This window comes from Eschrichtius robustus, chromosome 9 (genome assembly GCF_028021215.1).
Source record: "Eschrichtius robustus isolate mEscRob2 chromosome 9, mEscRob2.pri, whole genome shotgun sequence".
Classification (NCBI taxonomy): Eukaryota; Metazoa; Chordata; class Mammalia; order Artiodactyla; family Eschrichtiidae; genus Eschrichtius; species Eschrichtius robustus.
Window position 1 is genome coordinate 59282165 of NC_090832.1, and position 26811 is coordinate 59308975.

Sequence of the window (26811 nt, forward strand, 5' to 3'; positions counted from 1 at the left end):
CATAACCACAAACCCTTAAATATTAGAATGTAACTCCAGCAGGTGGAAATCTTGTCGGTTTTATTCTTTGCTATAGACACTATAATGTTTGTTGAGTGAATGAATGACTTAAAGTAGAGCATGCCTAGAGATCATTAAGATAGAGATTCCCCAAAGAGAGGTTTGGTAGAATGGAAGGAGATGGGTGGATCAGGTGAAAAATAATGAGATCCTCCAGTTAGTCGGGCCATAACTTGGAGAGCAAATCTATACAACTGGGACTCACAGGTGTGTGTGGATATATGGGCAGGGGTGAAGGCAGGTATACATAATTGTTACATTTTGTGCTTTGTGGCTACTGAAACATCCTTAATGACTTTACTAGTTATTAGCAGTAGGCTTTTTTCCCCAGATGATTTTTTTTTTGATATTTAACTTGAAAATAGTAACAAGACAAGTAGCCCTAAAGCTGGCTCATTTAATTCCATCATCATGGCTATGGTTACTGAGAAGTAGTTGAGGGTTATTATTTTACGATTTATTTCTTAAAATATGAAAATTGTGTGATATTATCACTCTGATGTAACTACACTCATCATCTGTTAGTTCTTTTGATTTATTCTCTGCATCCTGCTCCTCTTTGCCATATTCGTTTTCTTATCACTTTTCGGACTTCTTAACACTTTCTTTTTTCTTTAAAAAAAATCGAATTTCCTTGAAATTCATTCCTCCTTTTGCTTGTCCTAGTCATCATGAATAAATCGTGTATGTGTGAAGGCGTCAGTGTATATAAACGATGTGAAGCAGAATACACTAAACTGACACTGTCAGTCTTCTTTCAACACCAACCTCACAAGCATAAATTTCCTTTTTTTTAAGAAAAAAAAACTTACCTACAAAAAGGCATTCTCAACTATTTAAGACCAGTTTTCTGGGGTTATATTCCAAATAAGTGCCGAAACTTGCAATTTAATAAGTGAGAAATAGTTTTATACCCAGAAAATTTCAAGGGAAAGTATTTATTACCTGGGTGGATGAGTTCACTCCAGAGGAACCACCTGAAGACAGACAGAGATAGCACAGGGGGTTTCCTGCAAAAGAGTATTTATTAAGTTAGTCTTATTTCAGCATTGGCTTTTGTTGTAAAGTTAGAGGGCAGTTGACCTGGATGAAAATGGCCCTTAGATATAATGAAATCATACTTAACAATTGAGACATTCTTTATCTAAAAGATTCTTAAAAATAACCTTCTGAGTAAATATTAGTAACATTTAAAATATGAACAATTTAATAATAATGCTTGAAACTTTTCAACAGCTATATATAGCAGCCATCAGTGAATTAATATTTTGTTCCTATATATTTAACTAATGAGTAGTGTCTATTAAGGACAGAAATATAGGTATATAGTACTTTGTGAACCTGGTGAAACACCAAATATTGTTGGACACTAGCTTTTCATGTTTAGGAGTCATATACCTGGAGGGCAAGCAGGCCACTACCTGCCACAGCTGACAAGACAAGATGAAGAATGAGGAGATTATTTTCCTTGACATGGATTTATTATTCAACTGATTAATTTCTCAAATTTGAAATTAAGTGAATTGATAAAATAAGAAATTTCTTATAAATATGACAGAGGGATTCACAAAATTTTACTTGGACAGAATTTTCATAGATGCATCAATTTGTCTTTACTTCTAATTCTAACATTTACAGCAGATGCTAAGCATGAGGTTTTGATTGATACCAGGAAAAACAGTCACAGCCAAGGTAACAGGGCTCTTACTCTGTCAGCTTTTTAGTGACATGAGTAAAGGTTTTAGATTAAAGGTTACAGCTTACTTTCAGAGCTCTTTCCATGCATAGTATTATTTTACAGATAACTTCCTTTCCCACTGTCTGAAGTTCCCATCTTCCTCGGAGAAGTTGAGAGCTGGGAGATAAATAAAGCAAGAGGCACAGAGAGATGGAAGGGTGAGGCTGAAGAGATTTGGGTTGAGATTCAAACAGCCCAGGGGTCATCAATAACATTTTTAACATTTGTTAAATGTTAAAAAAAAATTAACATATAGCCATATAGTAGATTATACTCCCAAATCTTAGATGTGAGGCTGTTAAGTCTTAGAAACACACAGCGAAATGTTGGCTAAACCTTGGGGAGTTATATTCCTGTAGATTATATTTGGAGAAGAGATACTGAAATACATAAATGATTTGGGAGATAATGGATTGCTATACATAATTCACTGGAAAAAGTTTGCCTGTCTTAAACTTAAATCATTTCCAAAAGTGCATATGTTCGCCAAACCTGTTAATTTGAATATATAATCCATATTTTCTTTTTGAAAATTGTGGAAATGCTAAAAAACAGTTGTCATAAAGGTTAAATTTTCACCTCTTATCTTGAACACTAGATTTTGTGTATCCCCCAAAATCAGTCTTAAACATCATGGTTTTTCATGATCTAAGTAACAGAATGAAGATTGAAATAAACTAATCATCTTGACTTTTTCAAATAGCTGCATTTGTTTTTTTTAAAACAACATGAGGTGGGATGAATTGGGAGACGGGATTGACATATATACACTAATATGTATTAAATGGATAACTAATAAGAACCTGCTGTATAAAAAACTAAATAAAATTAAATTTAAAAATTAAAAAAAAAAAAAAAACATGAGGTCACTGACTGTAATTGTTTTTCTGTATGACATTCTTCAGTGAGTTCAACCCGTCAGTCATGTATAGCTGTTTTGCCTGAAAATAACTCTTTTGCTAATTTTTTACATACATTTTGGCATCAAATTTCAGCATAACAAAAACACAGAGTTAACATTTATATTAGCTGATTTTTAAGGTTTGAAGTAACTGAATAGAAAAGTAAAAGAGAACAGAAAATTAAGAGGAAGATAAGTATTAATAAAGAAGAAAGAGCAGAAATTTAAATTATTGCCTTGAAACCACATGCTCAGATGTTAGACTGCTATTTATTTATTTATTTATTTATTTATTTATTTATTTATTTATTTTTAAGATTAGGGAAGACGTTTTATGGCCACTAGCTATTCATTGTGTGGATTGTCATTTAGATGCAATTTTGCTTATTCAAGTAGCAATGTCCTGCTTTACAGTACACACACCTGAGCTCATCATAATTAGTCTCACACCCACCGTTCATAAAATTGTATTAGACTGCTTTTTAAAAACTATTTTTCTATTAATATAACCTGCAGAGCCATCCACAGAACCCTCTGTTTAGAGGTGACCATCAATCTGACTTTTCCAGTTATCACTTCTTTGCTTTTCTTTATATTTTTATCATTATTATATGTATCCCTAATAACATAGATTAGTTTTGCCTGTGTTTTAAAATTCTTTCTAAATGGAATCATACTTCATGAACTTTTGCTTTTTGCCCAACCTTAAGTTATTAGATTCATCCATGTTACTGTGTGTCTTTATAGTCTGTTCCCTTCTAGCACTGTGCAGTATTTCATTGTATCAATATATCACAGTCTAGTTATCCATCCCATTGTTAATGGGCATTTTTATTATTTTCAGTTTAAGACATTTTAAATAAATATTTCTGTGAACATTCTGGAGCACTTATCCTGGTCCATATAAACATGTCTATCTCTAGTTATATCCCGCCTAGGGGGAAGATTCTGGGTCATAGGATAATATGTAATTATTCAACTTTAATCAGTAATGCTTCCCTGTTTTCCACAGTGGTATAACAATTCATACCCCCGCCAGTGGTAGGAGTTTCTGCAGTTCCATGTCCTCGCCAACACTTGGAACTCTCAAACTTCACTTTTTTTTTTTTTTTTTTACCAATCTGAGGGTATATTGTGTTTTTTAATTTGCCTTTTCCTTATCACCAATGTGTATTGAGTACCTTAGAAAATGTTTATTCACCGTCGGATACCTATAAATGCCTATTGAAATCTTTGGCCATTTTTCTGTTGAACTGTCTACATTTTTCTGATTGATTTGTATACATATTTTATATATTCTGAACAAGAGCCTTTTGCTGGTTATATGTCTTAGAAATATCCTGTGAGCCTTGCTTTTTTACTATCTTAATTATATCTCCCTTTTTTTTTCAATTTTGACATTACTTTTTTGTGTGTGAACATATTTTACCAACAGGCTACTGACTGGAATATTCCATCTAGAACATGAAACATTCACTCTGCCACATTCTTCAAGCACTCATTTTGTCCTCACATACATTTTTTTATTCTGATAGAAACACACACACACATAACATGACCGATCCTCTTAACAAATTTTGGAGTGAACAGTACAGTGCTAAATGTTGAATAAGGACAATGCTGTACAGCAGGTCTCTAGAACTTTTTCATCTTGCATGACTAAAACTTTATTCCCACTGAACAGCAACTCCTTATTTCCCCAGACCCCTACCCTTGGCCACCACCTTCTACTCTCGGTAAGTTTGACTACACTGGATATTGCATATGTGTATAATCGTGCAGTGTTTATCCTTCTGTGACTGGCTCATTCCACTTAGCCTAACGTCCTGGAGGTTCATCCACGTTGTAGCATATGACAGGATTTCCTTCACTTTTATGGTTGACTAATATTACATTGTATGTATATACCACATTTCTTTTTTTCCAGCTTTATTGAGATATTATTGATATATAACATATTTAAGGTATACAACATGATGATTTGATACATGTACATATTGCAAAACAATTACCACAAAAAGGTTAGTTAACACCTCCATCCACCTACATAATTACCATTTTCTATGGTAATAATATTTAAGATCTACTCTCTTAACAACTTTCAAGTATATAATACAATACTGTTAAAGTCACCATGCTGTACATTAGATCCCCAAAACTTATTCATCTTATGGCTAGAAGTTTATACCCTTTGACCAACATCTCCCCATTTCTCCCCCCACCTCCCAAGCCTCTGGTAACCACTGTTTTACTCTGTTTCTATAAGATCAGCCTTTTTAGATGCTACATATAAGTGAGAACATACAGTATTTGTCTTTCTCTGACTTATTTCACTTAGCATAGTGCCCTCAAGGTCCATCCATGTTGTCACAAAAGGCAAGATTTCCTTCTTTTTATGGCTCAATATTATTCCTGTGTGTGTATGTGTGTGTGTGTGTATCACATTTTCTTTATCCATTCATCCATCAGTGGACACTTAGCTTATTTCCATGTCTTGGCAATTGTAAATAATGCTACAATGAACATGGGAGTACATATATCTCAATACACTGATTTCATTTCCTTTAGTTGTATATCCAGGAGTGGGATTGCTGCATTATTTGGTAGTTCTACTTTTAATTTTTTGAAGAAACTCCACTCTGCTTTCCATAGTGGCTGCACTAATTTACATTCCTACCAACAGTGCAAAATGATTCCCTTTCCTCCATATTTTTGACAACAATTTTTATTTTTTTCATAGTGGCCACCCAAACAGGTATGACAAAATATCTCATTGGGATTTGATTTGCATTCCCCTGATGGTTAGTATCTTTTCATATACCTGTTGGCCATTTGTATGTCTTCTTTGGAAAAATGTCTATTAAAGTCCTTTACCCAGTTTCTAACTGGACCGTTTCTATTTTTCTATTGAGTTGTATAAGTTCCTTATATACTTTGGATATAAATTGCTTATATCCAAATGGATGGATGGATCCATCAGATGGATGGTTTGAAAGTATTTTCTCCCATTCCATAAGTTGCCTTTTGATTTTGCTGATTGTTTCTTTCGTTGTGCAGAAGCTTGTTAGTTTTATGTAGTCCCATTTGTTTACTTTTGTGTTTGTTCCTTGCACTTTTGATGTCATATCCAAAAAGTCATTGCCAAGACCAGTGTCAAGGAGCATTTTCCCTGTGTTTTCTTCTTGTAGTTTTAAAGTGTATGGGCTTACATTTAAGTCTTTAATCCATTTCAATCAGCATACATGCAATGCTTGTATCTTTGACTTCTTGCTGGCCATTGCCTTCAAAAATAGTTTGAGGATTTTCTGAGGCCTAGAATGGCTGTTTTTCCCTTCAAAAAGGATTTGCATTTGCATCTGCCTGGTTACATAATGGGTTTTGCAGGCCTGGATCGCCTAAGATTAAGGTCAAATCTTGAAAGTCCCTGGCCTGCCTACTGAGGGTACAAATCTGAGAAAGGATTCTTCTGAACCTTCCCAGGAAAGATCTGCTTTTCTTTTCCTTCTCTCTTTCTTCTCCATTCCAACAGCACCAAGGCAGCTCTCTCAGAATTCCCAACAGTTGTGGAGGTAGGAAAGGAAGATCTAAATCAGGTTCATTCATGCCTAAGGATGTTGCACCTGGTGCTCCAGCTCAGAAGAAGGGTTCTTCTGCAAAATTCCCCACCCTCAGTAGGCTGAGGGCTTTGACTTCCCTCTGAACATGATACAGACATGGAAAAAGTGTTCAAATGGTTGTGGCATCAACAAGTACCTTCTGGATAAAGATAGCCTTGATGCTTCAATAGTCTCCTTACCTCGCAGTTACTGGATCTCATCCAAAAACTGGCCAGGGAGAGCCCACTAACTTTTCAGATCTTGAATATTTTTATTTTTTTAATTAATTAATTAATTAATTAATTAATTATTTATTCATTTTTGGCTGCGTTGGGTCTTCATTGCTGCACACAGGCTTTCTCTAGTTGCGGCGAGCAGGGGCTACTCTTCGTTGCGGTGCGTAGGCTTCTCATTGCGGTGGCTTCTCTTATTGCGGAGCACGGGCTCTAGGTGCACGGGCTTCAGTAGTTGTGGCTCACGGGCTCTAGAGCGCAGGCTCAGTAGTCATGGCGCATGGGCTTAGCTGCTCCGCGGCATGTGGGATCTTCCCGGACCAGGGCTCGAACCCGTGTCTCCTGCATTGGCAGGCGGATTCTTAACCACTGCACCACCAGGGAAGTCCCTTGAATATTTTTAAATTGCTGTGTACACACACACACACACACACACACGATACATACCCATATATAAATTTTGCTCATAATATTTTATTGTTTTCAGGGGGAGGGTTAATCTCAGTTACTCAGTTTACCATTACCAGAAACAAGACTTAGATGGCATTTTTTTAAATGTCTTTTATCAAGATGGTTGGCCAAGCAAATAATTTTCCAGTTCCATTGGTTTCATCTGTTTACTTGTTTATTTTTAGGTTGGTTGGTGGGCATCTTTTCCTGTGCCATCATTCTTCTTTGTGCATGGTCCCCTGACTCTCTACAACACTTTTCCCTCCCACAGTGTCCTTTCCTGATCTAACTCTTCCTCATCCTTCAAGACAGACCAGGAATCATCTTAGGAAGTCTTATCCCACTGCATTCCTAAACAATCATAGTTGGTGTCCCCCATGCACTTTATAGCAGACAGAGAAGGTATACTTAACAACCTAAGGCCAGCTGTAAACAACCAGGACTGGTGTGTACTGAGTAAATATTAGCTATGCTCGAAGCGTGTACTACAATCAGGTGGAGAACATGTGCATGCTATCATAGCACACTGTTCAATAATTTGCGTAAACTGTCACATCATATGGACAGGGAGCAATCATACTCACCCTGGAATCTTACATTGCATGAATTCTTGGTGCAAAGAAAGCCCCAATAAACATTTTTTGAATTAAGTTAAAGAAAAGCTGTATGGAAGGAATTGTCTCAAATTTTCATTAAATAAATCACGTCTTATTCCTTCACAGCTTTAACCATTGGAAGTTCATAAACAATGAATTCACTTCACTCGTCCTGTTGTAACACCTCTGCTGAACTTTTGAACAAATCCTGGAATCCAGAGTTTGCTTATGAAACCCTCAGCATGGTGGATACAGCCATCCTCCCTTCCATGGTTGGGATTATCTGTTCAACGGGGCTGGTTGGCAACATCCTCACTGTATTCACTATAATAAGGTAAGGGCTTCTTTTTCTTTTCCGTAATTTAGGGACATGCTATACTCTTTCAATGAGTCCTTTTCCCCCTGTAGGATTTTTCTTAATGAAATCAGGTTTTGGAAATATTTGCTTAAGATAATTAAAGAAGTTCTACAGATATTTTCATCGTGTATTAAGTAACATCTGAGTCGCAGATGTCAAAATGACACTGCTTACTGTTGAGTCAGTGACTTTTCAGAGCAGTGATTCTCATTTTTAGCTACATATTAGAATCACCACAGGGACTTCCCTCGTGGTCCAGTGGCTGAGAATCTGCCTTCCAATGCAGGGGAGGCGGGTTCGATCCCTGGTGGGGGAACAAAGATCCCACCATGTGCACCGCATATAACCCTGCGGTTATATGCCATAGGGCAATTAAGTCCGTGCGCCACAACTACTGAGCCCGCGCGCCACAACTACTGAGCCTGCGCACCACAACTAGAGAGAAGCCCACGCACCGCAACAAAAGATCCCACATGCCCCTAATGCAGCCAAAAATAAACAAATATTTAAAAATTAAAAAAAAAGAATCACCACAGAGCTTTTAAAAATCCTAATAAAGAGTTTCACCCCAGACCAATTAACTCAGAACCTCTGGCAGTGGAGCCCAGGCAAGAACTGAAACTGCAAGGCAACCATTTTATTTTCCGGCAATAAGAGCTACCCTAAGAGGCTGACCTGGCCTCAGGTAGAGAGATACTCTACCTGATCTACTGCCAGAGATTCAGGCAGTCATATGTGGTGGGCTGCTCCCCTCAATATGGACCACCCATTGCAGGCTAAACTGAGAGGCACCTGCTCCCTAGTACCTCTCACCTCTGCTTCATGTCCCCCACCTCATTCAGCTAATTTCCTGCTTCCTCTCAAACCTAGAGCCTAAGGTTTAACTTGGAGCATAAGAACAGATTACAGTCAGCCCTCAGTACCCATGGGCTCTGTATCCATGGGTTCCACATCTGGGGATTCAAGCCATCGTCAAAAATATGTGGCAAAAAATTCCAGAAAGCTCCAAAAAGCAAAGCTTGAATTTACCATGCCCTGGCAGCTATTTCCATAGCATTTCCATTGTATTTACAACTAATTACAGAGTATTTACATAGTATTAGGTATTATAAGTAATCTAGAGATGATTTAAAATATTAGGGAGAATGTGTATAGGTTATATGCAAACACTACACCATTTTATATAAGGAACTTGAGCATCTGTGGGTGTTGGTATGGGTGGGGGGCAGCTGTCCTGAACCGATCCTTCATGGATACTGAGGGACCATTGTACTTGTCCTCTACTGGCTTGACAAAATGAATTTAGAGTTAGTGTACACATGCCCCATCACTACATGATACCTTTGCTATCCCGATTATTTTCACATTTAAGGTTTACTTGTTTTAATACATATAAGGTGTTAAAAAAAATTTTGTACTGGTCTCCGATCATACTTACAACCACGATTTTAAAAGATTTTTGTCCATATTTATAAATTATAAAACACATTTTAAATTACTACCAAAAAGGTGTTTTCAGCATTATATTAACACATAACTACAACAAACTTTTGTGTAGCATATTACACTTACAGAGCACAGTTGTTAACTCATTTACTCCTCAAAATGGCAATACTCATTTGAGGAAAGAGGCTCAGGAGAGAAAATAATTTGTCTAGCATCACACAGCTGGTAAGTAACAGTCCTAGCACTTGAACTCAGATCCCATGATTCTAAATTCCAGGCTATATCCTCCACAATAATAACATCAAACAAATCATCAAAACTAGAAAGATGGTTGGATTTACCATGTGGACGGAAGAATCCTCACAGGACCAATTAAAAACAGGAGCAGCCCTCGGGAGAGTGACAGGATGACACTCACTATCCCTGAGAAAGCTCATCACTGGTCACTTTCCCCAGCTGGCTTCTCAAATTTTTATTGTCATTATCTCTGTAGTTAAGTGTAGTGTATCAATGGGATATTTTTATGACATTCATAATTGAAGATTTATTTGGTATACTGGAATTCTACTCTTAATGAATTCAGACATTCCTTACTGTGTCCTGTAAAACCATTTGTGAATATCAAGCATTTAAAATTATTTTTTAAGTGCTAGAAACAGTTCCACTCAATATGTATTACTAAATACCTATTGCATGCCCAGAACTATTCTAAGCGTTATGTAAATACCAAAGAAATATGGCAGCATCTGACTCTTAAAAGTTCGTGGTTTACTGGAGAAGACAAGATTTAAATACATTAACTCATTTGAAAAATAATACAAGATATTAAAAACAAGTGGGTGAAAAAAAGGTGGTTCAAATAACAAGTTCCAGGAAGGGAGATGAAAGTAATCAAATATTCTCAGAAAGCCTCAGGAGGCATAATGTGAAGTAGAAAGCTAAGTCAGAGACCTGGGAATGTTTCCAGCTCACCCTGTTTGTCTGTTGCACCTGCTCACTTCTCCTTCCATCTTTCTCTCTTGCCCCTCAGTATTTTTGCTCTCCCCTCCTAAAGATACAAGCAGTGTGCCTCATGCCTGAGAGCTTTGGTCCCACTGTTGAGAAACCAAGTCCTTAGAAGGTGTAGCCCTCCAGAAATGGTTGCATTTTTACAGACACCTTTTATATGCAAAGACTCTTCAGCGTGAAATTCAGGCCCTGTGACAGGCTGTTGAAATATTTGGAGCCAGAGAAACTTCTTGGTCCCCCTCAAGTTACACCAATAGACAATGGCCTGATTCCACCCACTCATATGGAGACAAAGCTTGAAAAAAAAAAGAAACGTGGAATGTGAATTCTTCTAAAAGTCAATACTGAGCTATAATTCCCCGAAACAGATTCTCAACATAAAGCAGATAGTCATTAAACTGGAAAAAAAAAAGAGAGAAAACCTGAGCCATAATACTGACAAATTTACTTGCAATGATTGTGAAAAATCTGCTACTTCTTCATACCATTACAATTTTATAGATAATAAGTGAGAAGATATATATGTTAATGGAGCTTTTAAGATGAATCATTTAATCTTTCAAAAAACATCTGAAGCAACTTAATTTTTATTTTTATTGCTAGGATGTTGATGTTTTTCTTTGCAAATTACTCTTCAAAAATTTATTAATCTCTCAAAAGTCATTTGAAAGTAAATTAGTTTTAATTTTTTTCAGCTTGGGATTTATCTAACAGTTTTTTTAATTGCTCTCTAAAAAATTTAAGACAATTTATATTAATATTTTTATCATGCCTTGCCATGATCTTTTATTTGTTACCTTCTTAACAGACAGATGGCTCAAACGATGAAGACTACATTAAAAATAAGGAGAACTAGATACGTTTAAAGAAGATTTAGGACTTTCCCATTTATGATAAATACTTGTATCAAAAGAGAATGAATAGAACAATAGTAAGATCATTAGTGATGCTGGAAAGCAAGAAATGAACTAACTTCTGACTTTGCCAAAGGAAGACTACAAAAATGTATGAAAAAATAGATTTACGGAAGATGGAGCTTCCAGAATAAGGTGTCCTATGTGGCTTTTTTTTTTTTTTAAAGAATCGATTTGTGCATTAGGAGGGTGACTATAAAGTAGTGAAGCCAGATCATTACTACTCAGTCGTACTTTAAATTCACAGCAGGTCAAAAGGAAGCCAGATTTTAAAATGTAGGAGGAAAACTGGGCCAATTAAAACATAAAATTTTCCCCTTTTGTTCTTGGGAGAGAGACTTAGGAACTCAGCCCCATTACTCAACTATTCTCCACGGCCACAGTGGGTCCTGGGAAACTCCTTCAATAAAGGCGATGATGTTTCTCTCCGTCAGTCCCCCACCCCCATGTTTTGAACACATCTTTCTCCTGTCTACTGACAGACGGCTTTGAGTGGGCAGAGACTCTCTAAAGGATGCCTTGGCTCCCTATAAACAAAACGTTCCCATTCTTTCATTCCCTGCCCTCAACTGGCTGTCAAGTCAACTAATTTACACTAAATCATGAATTACTGAAACATCTTACTTTTTAACCCCCCACCATGGTGTCTACATTTTATACAGAGATTACAAGAAGAGTGAGTGTTCCTGAAGGAATACTAATGGTCTAATGATGGAACACCAGTTGCTAAGACAGAGATGGGAAATGCTTAGAACAAGGCCTCTTCTTTTTTCCCACTCAGCTTAGTGCTCCCTCTGACCCAGCCCTCTACAATTCTCAGGGTGCCAGCTGGAGTTGGAGTTGACCCACACCCTTGCTGTACACATACCCTATGCTTTAGATGCTACAAAGCCTCCCAGTCACATCTGTTCAAATGAACTGGAAAGTTGATTGGAGACCTTTGTTGCTATGGTCCAATGCACCAAGACAGCTCTGGAGTATAAAGGGGTTGAATGTCTTCCCCAAGGACACAATAAGTGATGGCACAGAAATGAAACTAGAATTTCCAATTAAGTTCTCTTTATATATCTTACACTGTGTATCTAGAGCAGGGTTGGCAAATACGTCACTCTACTCTAAACTCTCCCACCCTTGGCAGTCATGTCTAATCACACAGGTCTGTCCTTTAGTAGTGCCTGTGTGATGACTCACAATTCTTCTCAGCACAGCGCTTTAAGAAATCACTACTAATCCATTGGTGTTGCCTCATGCTGACCTTAAACAAATGAACTACCAGTTATTTCTGAAGCAGAAATGGGTTTACTCAGGATCAGCAAAGTATTGCAATTTGGGATCTGCAACTATGGCAAGCCACATGCAAGTGCCACCCAACAGAGAGAGGAGGATTCTTTTACAGAGGGGGAAAAGGAAGTTGGGAGGGCTGTAGTAAACAGAGTCCATTGAAGAAATTGAGAGTTCAGAATATAGTGGCTTGTCACTGGCTGAGTGGTGACAGTCTCTCATTGGCTAAGCTCCTGCCAGGCAAGATGTCTTTCTTCTGTTGAGCTCTGCTATCGTAGGGCATGAGAGCTCCCCGCTTCTGGCCTCCCGACTCCATTTTAATTGAGGTTTCTGTTTATTAATTTTTACACTCACAATAGGAATATAATTTAACTAGAGTTAAATGCCAAACAGGGACTCTTGAGGTGACCCAGAGATAAATAAAATTAGGAAGGTACTACCATGTCCTACCACCATCCTCTGCCCCAACACCACCACCCTTCTCCTGGCCCTGTGCTGAATGGAGGGGAAAAAAAGTGGTTTTACAGATCTTGGAAGTTTGGGCTGCCTGGTAGGAGCTGTAGCCACAGTGGGATCTGGGACCATGGAGTGGGAACTGCAGAAGGAAGGTGGGCGGGATGCAGTCACCAGAGATGCCAACAGCAGAGAGGGGAAGGAAATACCCTGGCCTCTCCTCTCATCTTCCCCTCCAATTTCCCTCCAATAGTGCTTCCTATTGGCCAAAACAAAACGAAAGCCAGTTGGCAAGAAGACCTAGGAACAAAGTGCAGAAGGGTGAAAAGTGGGCTTGAGAGTAGGCCGATTAGCAAGGCATCATCCTGATTGTGTGGCGTCATATATATATATTTTTTAGTTTTATTTAATCCATTGCATATATTGTTGTTTCTGATTGCAAAAGGTAAACATGTTTTTAATAGAATCTTTTTAAACATTAAAAAATACAAAGAATAAAGTCGAAATCAGTCATACTACTATTACCAAGTGGATAATCACTTGGATTACTGTGACATATTATTTCAGCATGTTTTTAAACAAACGTCTAAATAAATTTGGGGTCATACCAGCTACATAGTTGATTTTTTTTTTTAACTTAATAAGTACTTTCCCATTTGATTAAATATTCTTCCAAAGTATGATTTGTAACAACTCTATCATTTATTGTATGGGATGGTGGTATACCTTAATTTATCATAGCATTAGATATGGCCATATTAACCATATGAAAGACACGTTAGCTGAAATGATCACTGATTTACATATTTTTTTAATGTTTGGTTCGTGAAAGACAGAAATCTGATGAAGTCTGGCAACATGAAATCTGAAGATAAATTAGACCTAAGAAAAGAATGCAAGTGGTATAGTTAGAAATTTTACCATTTCTATTTAATTATTTTTAATTTCTATGCAGTCACTTTCAGTTTAAAAAAGTAATAATAAATGTAATGTGTTATTTTTATTACCCTAGTACCTTATGCCCAGATAAATATATCATTTGCTTCAGAATTCTCTTTTGCTATACAGAGTATCATGTAGAAACACTTTTAATTCTTCTGTATTTCCAGTAAATGGCATGCACTGTCCTCAACAAAGGAATTTCCATAATTCATTATCAGTAAATGATGGGTGCCTACCTGGAGGAGAGCAAGGGCCATGGATCTAATTGCAGTTAGGACCTAAGCAACCACTTGTGGTTTATACCCCAATTCAAATGGAAATAACATCTACTTAATAGGCAAAGATTTATAGGGTTTTTTATTATTGTGTTTTTGCTTTGTTTCTTTTTTTAATTTATTTTTATTTATTTATTTTTGGCTGTGCTGGGTCTTCGTTGTGCGCTGGCTTTCTCTAGCTCTGGCGAGCGGGGGTTACTCTTCGTTGCAGTGCGTGGGCTTCTCACTGCAGTGGCTTCTCTTGTTGTGGAGCATGGGCTCTAGGCGCACAGGCTTTGGTAGTTGTGGCACGCAGGCTCAGTAGTTGTGGCGCACAGACTTAGTTGCTCCATGGCATGTGGGATCTTCCTGGACCAGGGCTCGAACCTGTGTCCCCTGCATTGGCAGGCGGATTCTTAACCACTGAGCCACCAGGGAAGTCCCTTTGCTTCTGTTTTTGTTTTTTAGCGTGGAACTCCTTCCAGCTGACCTCTAATATCAGTTCCTCTCCCCTGAGCCCTCTCCATCTCCTACTCCCAATGGTCTGGTGAGGACGAGGATTAGAGACCAAGGACAGTCATTTAGCATCTCTTTTGGTTGACATGATCTCTTTCTCAAGTCTCTTCTCCTTCTTGGTCTTTCTGATATGAGCCACCAACGTCCTGGGGACAAGGAACCAACCTGCTGTATTAGTGGCATCAACAATGCCCGAAGTGTGGTTGCTGAATAAGGACTCACACCAGTAACTCCCCCATATAGTGTGTGCTGCCAGGGCCTGGGTAAAACATCCTGGCCCCAACTGACCCCTCACACGAGCCTTTGATGGCTTAAATATGAAGTTCACAGGCTGTAGAATTTGCAGTCCCTGAATAATGAAGACACACACTAGCTTCCAAACAACAGAGCAATAGACCTGGATCCAGGGTGAACTAATAATTGTGGCACAATCTTAGGGCTAATTCTTATGTGCTACTTAAATTCTTATCTATCGTCAATACAGATGTCACTTCTGCCAAGAAATTTGCCTTGACTGCCCCCAGGGGAGGGGGTAGAGGCCCATTTTTATGCGCTCCTTGTGATTTCTCTAGCTTTCTTTCATCACATTATAATGTGATCATTTATTACACATGTCTAGACTATAAGCTCCTTGATGTTAGAGTCTCTAGGTGATTTAGCTTTGCAGCCCAAAGCACAATATTATGCCTGACATATAATTGGTGCTCAATAAAATGTTTGTTGAATTAATAAATAGCATCTCCCAGATAAAGATGATACCTGTTTATTATTGAATGCCCCAACTCTTTGAAGATAGGGAGCAACTGAATTTTAAATTAAATTTCTGCTCTCAGAAAATTATTTTGCCTTCACTTCCCCCAACAGATGACAGGAGATGTTTCTCAGTGCCCTCCACCAATTCACTCGTTTCAGATTTCTACTCCACACTCTGGATTTCAGGGTGTTAATTAATAGTCTTTTCTATTGAGTTAAATTTTATTGGAATATTTCTAAGTAATGGTTGAAATTTGTTTTAACAATGGCCTCAGGATTTGAACTTACAGCTTCAGTGGGGGATAAAAAAGCATTGCAAGATGGAAACATTTATTTTCCCTATTCAGCTATATTTGGTGCTAGGGATAGGGAAAGACAAAGTCTTTTGCCTGAGTGAGTTTCGAGCTGGTATAATTTATTGCTATGTAGAAATTACTTCAGAACTTAGTGGCTTAAAACAATCAACATTTGTTATCTCACACAGTTTTTTGTTTGTTTGTTTAATTTTTATTTATTTATTTTTGGCTGCATTGGGTCTTCGCTGCGGCACGCGGGCCCTCCCCAGTTGCAGCGAGCAAGGCCACTCTTCGCTTCGGTGCGTGGGCCTCTCATCGTGGCGGCCCCCCTTTGTTGCGGAGAGCAGGCTCCAGGTGCGCGGGCTCAGTAGTTGTGGCGCATGGGCTCAGTAGTTGTGGCTCGCGGGCTCTAGAGCGCAGGCTCAGTAGTTGTGGCGCACAGGCTCAGCTGCTCCGCGGCATGTAGGATCTTCCTGGACCAGGGCTCGAACCCATGATCCCTGCATTGGTAGGTGGACTCCCAACCACTGCGCCACCAGGGAAGTCCCTCTCACACAGTTTTGAGGGTCAGGAGTCCAAGAGCAGCTTAGCTGGGTGGTTCTGGCTCAGGGTCTCTCAAAAAGTTGCAGTCGAGCTGTCTGTCCATCTTTAGAGGACTATCTAAAGGCTTGGCTAGAGCTGGACCATCTACTCCAAGGGAGCTCACTCACAGGTCTGGCAGGTTTGTACTGGTTGTTGGCAGGAGGCCTCAGTTCCTTTCCACATGGACCTCTTCATGGTGCTGTTGAGTAACCTCACAAGACGGCACCTGGCTTCCCCCGGAGAAAGTGATACAAGAGAGAGCAAGGAGAAAACCCCACCATGCCTTTATGTCCAAATTTTGAATGTCACACTGTCAATTCCACCACATCCTATTCGCTAGAAGTGAGTTACTAAGTTCAACCCACACTCAAAGGGAGGGAATTAGGCCCCCGCTCTTGAAAGCAATATCAAAGAACTTGTGGACATATTTTTAAACCACTGCAGTTAGTTATCAGACAAATAGTTCAAAACGTCTGAATATACACAAGCATTCATATGTGCATTTGTGACGGTTTCCTTTTAACTTTTAAAATTAATTTTAGCAATTGAAAATCTGTAAGAGATGGCATAAATTAAAGGTGTGTACTTTCAATGTCAATCCTTGGGTTTCCCTCCATTTCTTTCAGGTCCAGGAAAAAAACAATTCCTGACGTTTATATCTGCAACCTGGCTGTGGCTGATCTGGTCCACATCATGGGAATGCCTTTTCTTATTCACCAGTGGGCCCGGGGAGGAGAGTGGGTGTTTGGGGGGCCTCTCTGCACCATCATCACATCCCTGGATACCTGTAACCAGTTTGCCTGTAGTGCCATCATGACTGTAATGAGTGTGGACAGGTAAGTGAAGAGACTATGAAATATATTAACATACTTCAGAGGTGCCTGTACTTCCCCAAGGTCATCCCAATTTAAGCAACATCAGTGCCAGTTTGTAATAGCAAAGTTCCTCTTCCTTTGTTTGTTTCATTGTAGGACAGATCAGGTAATATTTTTCCAACTTTCACAGAGGTCAATTTTTTCATGGAAAACTTAAAACACTAAACATCTCCTTTTTTCCCAATCATTTTTTCAATCTCAGTTTTATTTACAATTGACTGCAAGAAAAAAAAGACCATAAAATCATGAAATATTGGAGACCAGAATGAATGCCCCACCACCACCCATCATTCTTGCAAGAAGGAGGCAGAGGTTCTGAGAAGTGAGGGGATTTGCTAAAGGCACATAGAGAGTCAGTGGCAGAGCTGAGAACTGAAGTAGGTCTCCTCACTCCTTGTCTAGGGCTCTTTCTGGTTAAGTTCAATGTCTCACACACCCTTGTTATCACCTAGCAGCTTAAAGGGATCAGTGTAGTGGGCTCTTAAACAGCTATGAAGAGAAGTCAGAGTACCAGGAGGACCATCCTTTATACTCATCATTATGATTGATTAATGCAAATACCGCCATTTACATCATTAGAAATTTGTTGGACTGTATCCCAGAACATGCCAAAGTCCTATTCTCCACCCATGTAAGCTAATGTTATTCAAGGAGATAATGGTGATGGCCAGAGGCTGTGGAGCCAGTGAGTGATGGAGCCCAGTTCAAAGGCAGGCTGTCCAACTCTGGAGATGGCAGGTAGCTGGCAACTACCTCACCATCTGGCTTCTTTAGGAAGCATGCAAGCTAGGATGTGCCCTGCATCATCCAGATGCCAGGGCCTCCACACCAGCTCTTAGCAGCATTCCCCAAACAGAAACAAGCCCTGAAGACAACAGTAGAAAGCACAACAGAGCAACCCCCTTGAAATCTCTATCCACCTGCTTCCCACCCCAAGCCCCACCCAGCACACTTGGTCCCCCTTGCTCTGATCTACTTTTTCTTTCTCCCTTGCTTCGAATATATTACATATGTTGATATATTTCGTGTACAAAGATAGGCATGTGTGTTGTTTTTGTCTAGCTTTCCCTAGCCATCAAATGTAAATTTCACAAAGGCAGGGTCTTTGGTCACTACACTAGTGTCTGTGTAACAGTGCCTGGCACATGGGTGCTCAAAAACTACTGATGAATGAATGAGTGAATGTCAGTCTTGAGGGCTGTGTTAAATTTCCCTGAGTCCATCAAGGACTCTTTCCTGAGCTCTGCCTCTCTTACCCTTCCAAGTGGGCCTTTGGGGTCGGGAAGGGATGAGCAGTTGGATAAACAAAGGAATAGCAGGGTTCATATAAATCATTCCCTGGATCATTATTATTCAGACATGAATAATGATGGTAATGTTTAATGCAGTTTTTATATCCTGCTGCTTTTCTACAAAAGAATTATCAAAATATGTAGAGTATACTTCTCAACTTATAATTAGCTTCACATTTTTTAATCTGCGCGCTGGGTAGGTCGATCTGGTTAGTTCAGCTGATGCCACCAATACTGATGGTGTGTGGAGTAAAGCCTGGGGAGCTTGCCAGGGTTCCAACACCAGAGCCCTGCACGGGGCAGGAACCACTGCAGAAAAGCAACCTAAAGTATAGTCCTCACCATCGTGATCCCATTCTCAGAAGGAGAGAAGCTTCTTCATACCATGTACATACCATGAAGGCAGGAGAGTATCGGCTTTTTCTTTAAAGAGGGGAAACTGTACCCCTTCTGTAAACCTCTTACTGCAAATAAAGTGAAAGCACATTGTCTGCCTTAGAACAGACCACAGAACATTTCCTAATGCTCACAGGTTTTTTTCTGAGTGTATGTGTGTGTGTGTGCATGTGTATCTTACACAACTGAATAGTGTGTATTTTTTTTTAACCTTATGGACACAGAATGCTAAAATTTTACTTTCAAATTAAGACACTCAGGCCTTTATCCTTCTCCCTGCCCTCACTTTAGAGGATCACGTGGCCAGAGACAAATAAAGATTTTGTAAAACTGAAACTTTCCCCCAGCCCCTGGCATTTCTTGCAGTTCTAACTCTACTAAATTCACAAAAATTCAACAAAATCTATAATTTTGTAAAACAGAAATGAAGTTTTCTCTGTAATGCCAGCACTAAATGTCAGTGCCACCAGTATGCCTTATTGTTTATACATTTAAGTTATTTGAATTGTCAATTTAATGGATCATAAATTTCAAGTGTTTCCCATAACTCTCATTTTTCTTTCTCTGATTAATTAATAACTGCAAGTGTGTGGAATATTTTAAGAGAGGGTTCCTACCTTTAAAGCAATACAAAAAAATTCTGTAAACATCCAAAATATGAAAAATATTTGCCTCCAGGTGAAAGCTACCTAGACTTTCATTAGTGGTTACTTTCGTAAGTAAATTTTCTAGAACAACAACAAAGTCAGTAAGTAGGAGCCAAAATTCCCCATTCATTCATTTAACAAATATTTATTGAGCACAGACCGTATGCCAGGAACGATGCCAGACACAGGAGATACAGCAGCATTAAACTAATAGCCAAGGCTCCTGCCTTCATGGGGCTCCCATTCCAGAGGTGTAGACAGACATTACACCGTGAAGAGTCACACGGGTAAATGTGTATTTCCACACAACGATACCTACTAGAAGGAAAAGTAGAGTTGCCCCACAATCTGCATTTATAGTCATGGGCCCTCGTATAGAGTGAGTGGTCAGGGGAAGCTTCTCCGAGTGGGAGACCTAAATGGGGACCCAGAGGAGGAGAGGCACGTCCTGCCAGGCGGGTAGAACAGCACGTACCTGACGCTGAAAGAGACAGAGTTTGAAGGAAGGCCAGGGAGAGACTGGCACAAACTTCAGCCTGAGTGACAGGGAGGGACGGAGGGAGAAAGACATCAAGGGTCATGGTGAGAATTCTGAATTTTATCTAAAAGACAAAGAAAGACCATTGAAGGGTTTTCAGCTGGGGAGATGATGAGAGAAGATTCCCTAACCGATTGATGCCATGACTCCATCATCTTTAATACCAGACAGAATGATGGCAGGGCTGCTGTACGATCACTACCTCATTCCCTTCCTCAGCAGGAAGGGAAGGGAGCCTTCTCTCCTTAGCGACAGGTAACACAGGTGCAGTGTGGGGAAGGAGAGGTGGCTGAGGCACCCGGGGTCACAAGCCTGTCCCTGCATGGCAAGGGGTCCCCTGAGTGCAAAACGTCCTACCTCTTGTGCAAAATTGAAAGAGCAAGGAGACAGAGAATTTGCCATTTTCATAAATCTTCATTAAGTAGCTCTACAAAATCTTGGAGAAAATTAAAGGACCATTGACCACATTTGACATTTATTTAATGTCTACTAATGCTGCTTTCCTACACCCCCCGACCCCCAGCAAAACTGTGCTTTCTCAAATACCTCCTCTGGATCTGAGCTCTCTTTTTCATGCTTTAGCTTTCAGCTGTGTCTGAAAAATTATTCTTGGATTTGCTGGAGGACCAAATATGTTTGATATATCAGAATTTCAAGTTTGATTAATGATTATCCTTTTTTCTGCATCAAAAAGAAAAGGAAAGAGAAAACCCCTTCTCCATGAAATTAGTCCACATCCCCCCTCCAGCCTACGTTTCCTGAGGAATTTGTATTGTCTGCTAGTCACGTTAGTTAATTCTGTGATTTCTGTGAACTGAGCCTCCAAGAGCCTGGGGAACTACCTCTAAAGCCATCTGAGCAAAATGTCTGTCCCAGGTGCCTGAATCTCATGCTGCTGGGGATTCTCCCACCAGCCAACGCACTTTCCTCCTTCCTGTCCTACATCAGCCACCGTGCCCCCTGTCCCACATCGGTGCACCCTCCCTCCTGTCCTGCCCTCCTGGAGGAAATCCCCGTTCAGAGACAAAGTTTTCCAGAGCCTCCTGTGCAAGGGAAGCACCTCTGTAAAGAAAAAGTTTGCACGGCAGAATTTTACCATTTTCAGGGTCTTCATGTAAGTGACAGCTGTGTATCAGTGAGTGGTTTATTCAGACTTACGGGATCAAGAATTGTTTTCTCTACAGGTACCAGCCAGCTCTTAAAAAAATATAACTTTCTTTCACCCTGATAGAGGTGTGCTTCAGGGAGGATAATAATACTAATAATTTACTCTTGTCATGAACCTTTCATCCTTGGAGCTCAGTGCTTTTATTGATTGTTCCCAAACCCTTCTCAACTGGCTTTGCAGGTACTTGGCTCTCGTCCAACCGTTTCGACTGACGAGTTGGAGAACAAGGTACAAGACGATCCGCATCAATCTGGGCCTTTGGGCAGCTTCCTTTATTCTTGCGTTGCCTGTCTGGGTCTACTCGAAGGTCATTAGATTTAAAGACAGCGTTGAGAGTTGTGCTTTTGATTTAACATCCCCTGACGATGTACTCTGGTAGGTTGTTAAAACTTAAGAAAAATAAGAGTTGAATTAAGTCTTGAAGTGCTTCATCCTCTTTGTCAACACGTGAGCAACCGCGCAGAGTGTCCTTGGGGATCCTCTTCGGGCCAGTCTCCCCACTTAGTTCTCTGCTTCCCACCATCAAGTTGATAGTTTGATTGTAAGGAGAGGGTAACCTTTAGAAGAATATTTTGAGTTTAATCATGTAACCTCAGTGGGTGCAAATATATTTAAATATGGATTTTAAAGATCCATCACAGCCAGATTCAATAGAAGCACAGCAATCAAGGGAGGGGCAGACTTTCCAAAAGGGTCTAGGAGTTATGAGACTCAAACCTTATCAATATGCAGCTGGAGTTTGGTTGAGTCGCGTCCCTCGAAAAGATATATCCAAGTTCTAACTCTCAGGGCTTGTGAATATGATCTTATTTAGAAACAGAGTCTTTGCCCATATAATTAAGTTGAGATGAGGTCTTACTGGATTAGGGTGGGCCCTAAATCCAATGATTGGTTCCTGATAAGGAGAGGGAGATTTGAAGAGACACAGAGAGGATGCATGTGAAGACAGAGGCAAAGACTGGAGTGATGTGTCTATAAGCCAAGGAACACCAAGGATTGCCAGAAACCACCAGAGGCTAGGAGAAAGGCCTGGAGCCCATACTCCCTCCCCAAAACCTCAAAAAGGAACCAACCCTGCCAACACTTTGATTTCAGACTTCCAGCTTCCAGAACTGTGAGACAATAAATTTGTTGTTTTAAGCCATCCAGTGTGTGGTAATTTGTTACAGCAGCTCTAGGAAACTAATACAGCAACCAACACAGTCATTTATTACATTTTAATTTGAAAAGAAAAATTAAGTCGAAATTTTTCTGATTAAAATTTTGAACACAGCATTAGAATCTCTGACTAAGATTTTTCGATCGCCTGCTAAGGGCCAGGTGCTGTGCTAGGTGCTTTTTACATACATTATGGCAAGTCAGTCTGGCAGATCCCTTTTTCCCAGTCCACCACTTGTCAAATAGATGAGTCATTTCTGCATCACACAGATGGAGGGATGGAGGTAGAGGCCCAGCAAGGCTACGAATCCAGCAACAAAAAAATCTCCAGAGGAGTGCAACATCGATACCATGATCATTTATTCGTTATTTCTCACAACAGCACTGGCTCCACTCACAGACAGAAAGTGTCAGCTCATCTAAAGGTGAAATGATAGTTAATCACCGCGGGCTGATAAATTAACCTGGCCGCACCCGGTCTGAAAGGAGGGCAGGACCTGAAGCTCACTATATGACTACATGACTTTGGCCTGTGTCACATAAGCAAAGACTATTTTGCATCGACAGCTGTTTCTGCTCTTTTCGGTTGGTTATGGTAAGGGATATTCTGAGGTCCTGGCCTCTGTTGTTCCTGCCAGAATTAAATCCTTACGGTGAACGGAGACTGGGACTAGTGTGCTACGTTCAGAGACCCTCTGGCTCCGGAGCGCTCTCTCTGCCACCCCGCCCACACCCACCCAATGCCGGCTGTCTTCTTCCACACAAGGGTTTTGCCGGGAAGGAGGATACCCGGTGTCTGGGCAGAAACGGACTTGGCCCACCCAAGGGCTCCCCCTGGCGGAGCACTGAGGAAATGACCAGCTGATTTGACAACAGGTCCTCTTCTGTGCCCTTTGAGAGACCATCTGGAGTCTCAGTTACAAGCGTGGGCTCTGGAGCTGGCCTGAGTATCTGGGTTCAAATCTCACCTCTGCCACGTACTAGCTGAGTAACCTTGGGCAAGCCACTCAACCCCTCTGTGCCTTAGTTTCCTCCTCCATAACATGAAGATGCTAATGGCATTGTACTCCTGGGGATGCACAGACAATGGGTTAAAATATGTAAAGCACCCTGAATAGTGCCTACTACATAACAAATGCCACCTGTTGCCTCTTGTTGTTAATAACACTAAATATAATGATAATAAGCATCCTCACCCACTTTGTAGTACTCAGTAGCATTGGCTACTGAGAAGAGCTGGCTAGAGAAGAGTCATTGTCTATGAATAATGAAAAGCAGACCTTCTGTATGTGAAAGTACCCAGAGAGCCTTAACTTTTCACCCAAGCACTTCTATTCTGGGCCCTGAAAAATCACAGAATCATAAACTGTAAAAGTCAGTTCCTAGCGTTGGAATGTAACAGTCATGTCTTCTCTCTCATTTTATAGGTATGCTCTGTATTTGACGATAACAACTTTCTTTTTCCCTTTGCCCTTGATTTTGGTGTGCTATATTTTAATTTTATGCTATACCTGGGAGATGTATCAACAGAATAAGGTTGCCAGATGGGTAAGTGTATGCCTTATTTGGTTTTATTTGTTAAAGGAACAATTCAGAGATCTAAGATATCTACAATAGAAGCTTAAGCATTAGTCACTTGAAACATGCCAAGCTCAGACATATGGGCATTAATGTCTATATAAGGCATTTTCTGAAAATAAGTCATGTTCTGAAGCAGCTATTTGAGGATCTCTCAGTGATAAATATTGTAATCACTGATGTAATGGTTTCATAAAAATGTAAACAGAACTCAAGACTCTGTTTAAAGAATAATTTTGTATTTGTCATCAGCATTGTTAAATGTTTTATTTGTACATTTTGCAGAGTTGTGTGCATATGTAAATATCCTAGATGTTGTGTATATTTTATAACCTTTTAATTTTTGTGGGGTTTTTTTTAGTGTAGGGGAGGAGGATCTCATTAATATTTGAATACTTAGAACAAGGTTAACTAGGACTAAATAAAACCAAAGACTTACCTAAACACAATAAACTTGGGAAGGACCTTTAAAGATACTTGTCTCTAAAACTATATGAATAAATCTAAATTATTTTCCACTTGAAATTGTACATATCAAGTTTTTCAAATGAGTCAGTGATTATACAACATGTTAGGTTAAAAAATCATTATTAAAATTTGTCTTTAGAATAGATTATTGTATATTTTTGAGAAGACAAGATTGTGGGGTTTCCCCACACACCATATGTAACACTGTGAAGATTTAAAAAAAAGAATATGTGAAAAATGTAACCACCATTAGTCAAAATTTGTGGCAAACCCTGGTACCAAAGGTTTAGGTGTTCTATTGGCCCATGACATTTTTTCTGATTTCTTTAAATTCTTTCGAATGATTACATTATTAAAGAGTGGCCTATTTAGAATGGGAAAGAGAAGCAACCACAGTTATAGACAAAAATTAGCTTCTAAATGTATCACGGGTGAGAAGGTTGAAATGGAATCATATGGAATATTATGACATCGACAGCTGGAGAGGATGCTTGAACCCTTTTAAAACAGTTCTCCAAATCAGATCACTTTGCTCCCAACACTTTTCTCAGAAATGCTAAGAGCATCTTATGAAACAAAGTTCATATTGTCCAGTTATCCCTAAAAATGCAATAAGTTAGAGGAATGATGGTGCCTACTCTGATGAACTGCAGAAGAATCATTATCTTAGAGTGATTTTCAGCTGCCAATTCCCAGTCTTATTCATCTGCTTCAGCCATGTCCCAGAGAAATTTCTAGTTAATGTCTAAATATGACATAACATGATGAAATTTGGGAAATTTAAGTGTTTTTTATTTTAGAATAATTTTAAATTTACATCAAACTTGCATAAATGGTACAGAGAGTTTCCATATACTCCTCACTCCAGTTTCCCCATTAACATCTTACCGTGTTGCATTTGTCAAAACAAAGATAATGGCATTAGTACACTACTATTAACTAAACTCTACCCTATATTGGACTTCACCAGTTTTTCCATTAAAGTCCTCTTTCTGCTCCAGGATTCAATCCAGGGGACCACACTGCATTTAGCTGACACATCACCACAGTCTCCTCTGGTCTGTGACAGTTTCTCACTCTTTCCTTGTTTTTCATAACCTTGATAGTCTTAAGTATTGTACTTAAGGAGTACTGGTCAGGTATCCTGCAGAATGTCCCCCAGTCTGGGTTTGTCTGATAATGTATCACGATTAGACTCTAAGGTTAAGGTAGTGTTTACGAGGTTTCTTCACTCCAAAATTACTACTTATCCCTTTCTCTATTCCATTATTTGGAAACGAGTCATTAAGTATAGCCCACCCTCAAGAGGGAAAGAAGGAGGGTGAGAATTAAGCTCTGTCTCCTGGAAAGGGGAGTATCTACATATATTATTTGGAATTTTTCTGTAAAGAAGGTTTGTTGCTTCTCTCCCATGTTATTCAATCATTTATATCAGTACAGATTCATATATCTTTGATACTTTGGATTATAATTCACTACTATGTTATTTCTTTTGTTTCTTGGGCAATTTTTCACAGGGCTGAAAAAGAGTATTTTCACAGTGCTCCAAATAAGTAGGAAGAAAAATGAGCTTCATAGTTCACTACATAGCCATTTTGAACTGTCCAAAAAGTTCTGGGACATTGTTGCCCCATAATTTCTATGGTTGTTTGTGTTCTGCCTCTCCAAACGTTTCCACTACAGCTACAATCCCAGTGTTGCAAGGCAGAGAGTGATGAAGCTGACGAAGACGGTGCTGGTGCTGGTGGCGGTCTTTATCCTGAGTGCCGCCCCCTATCACGTGATACAACTGGTGAACTTACAGGCGGAGCAGCCCACACTGGCTTTCTATGTGGGCTGTTACCTCTCCATCTGTCTCAGCTATGCCGGCAGCAGCATCAACCCTTTCCTCTACATCCTGCTGAGTGGAAACTTCCGGAAACGCCTGCCTCAAGGGCAAAGGAGAGTGACAGAGAAGGAAATCAACAATACGGAAAGCACCTTGAAATAGAGCTTTAAGGAGAGTACATGGATCATCAAAAGTCTAGGCAGGCTTGCCTACGTTACTGATGTTATTAAAAAGGGCAGGCAAAACGGTGTGCTGGTGTCCATTCTTGTTGTGCCCTTGTGACTCTGGAACAGTGCTGTAACCATTCAAATGCAGGGAGTTTAATATGCTAACTTTAGTGAAACATAAAATATTTGTCTGTGTAGGCAGTAGGCAGTGGGATAGCTGAAGAGACCCGAGCTCCATGGTTGTGGATGTTATTGCAGCATCTTATAAACTAGTCACTGATGAATTTGGCCATCCCTGACCATCGACTGAAAACTCACC

At 39.6% G+C, this 26811-nt stretch overlaps 1 protein-coding gene and 1 long non-coding RNA gene across 4 annotated transcripts in view; one reads left to right on the forward strand and one right to left on the reverse strand.

The window, feature by feature from the left end:
- LOC137769407 (uncharacterized) overlaps positions 1-26811 on the reverse strand; it is a 280962-nt gene that overhangs the window by 15322 nt on the left and 238829 nt on the right. For all 3 annotated transcript variants that reach the window (XR_011074965.1, XR_011074964.1, XR_011074966.1), the window contains one exon: positions 1006-1070. This is a non-coding gene — a long non-coding RNA (uncharacterized lncRNA). The remainder of the gene's footprint in view (positions 1-1005; positions 1071-26811) is intronic.
- On the forward strand, positions 7727-26487 carry MCHR2 (melanin concentrating hormone receptor 2). Its single transcript, XM_068551502.1, has 5 exons — positions 7727-7908; positions 17004-17213; positions 21474-21668; positions 23879-24019; positions 26181-26487. Exons 1-5 carry the CDS (start codon positions 7727-7729, stop codon positions 26485-26487), a joined length of 1035 nt encoding a protein of 344 aa, XP_068407603.1.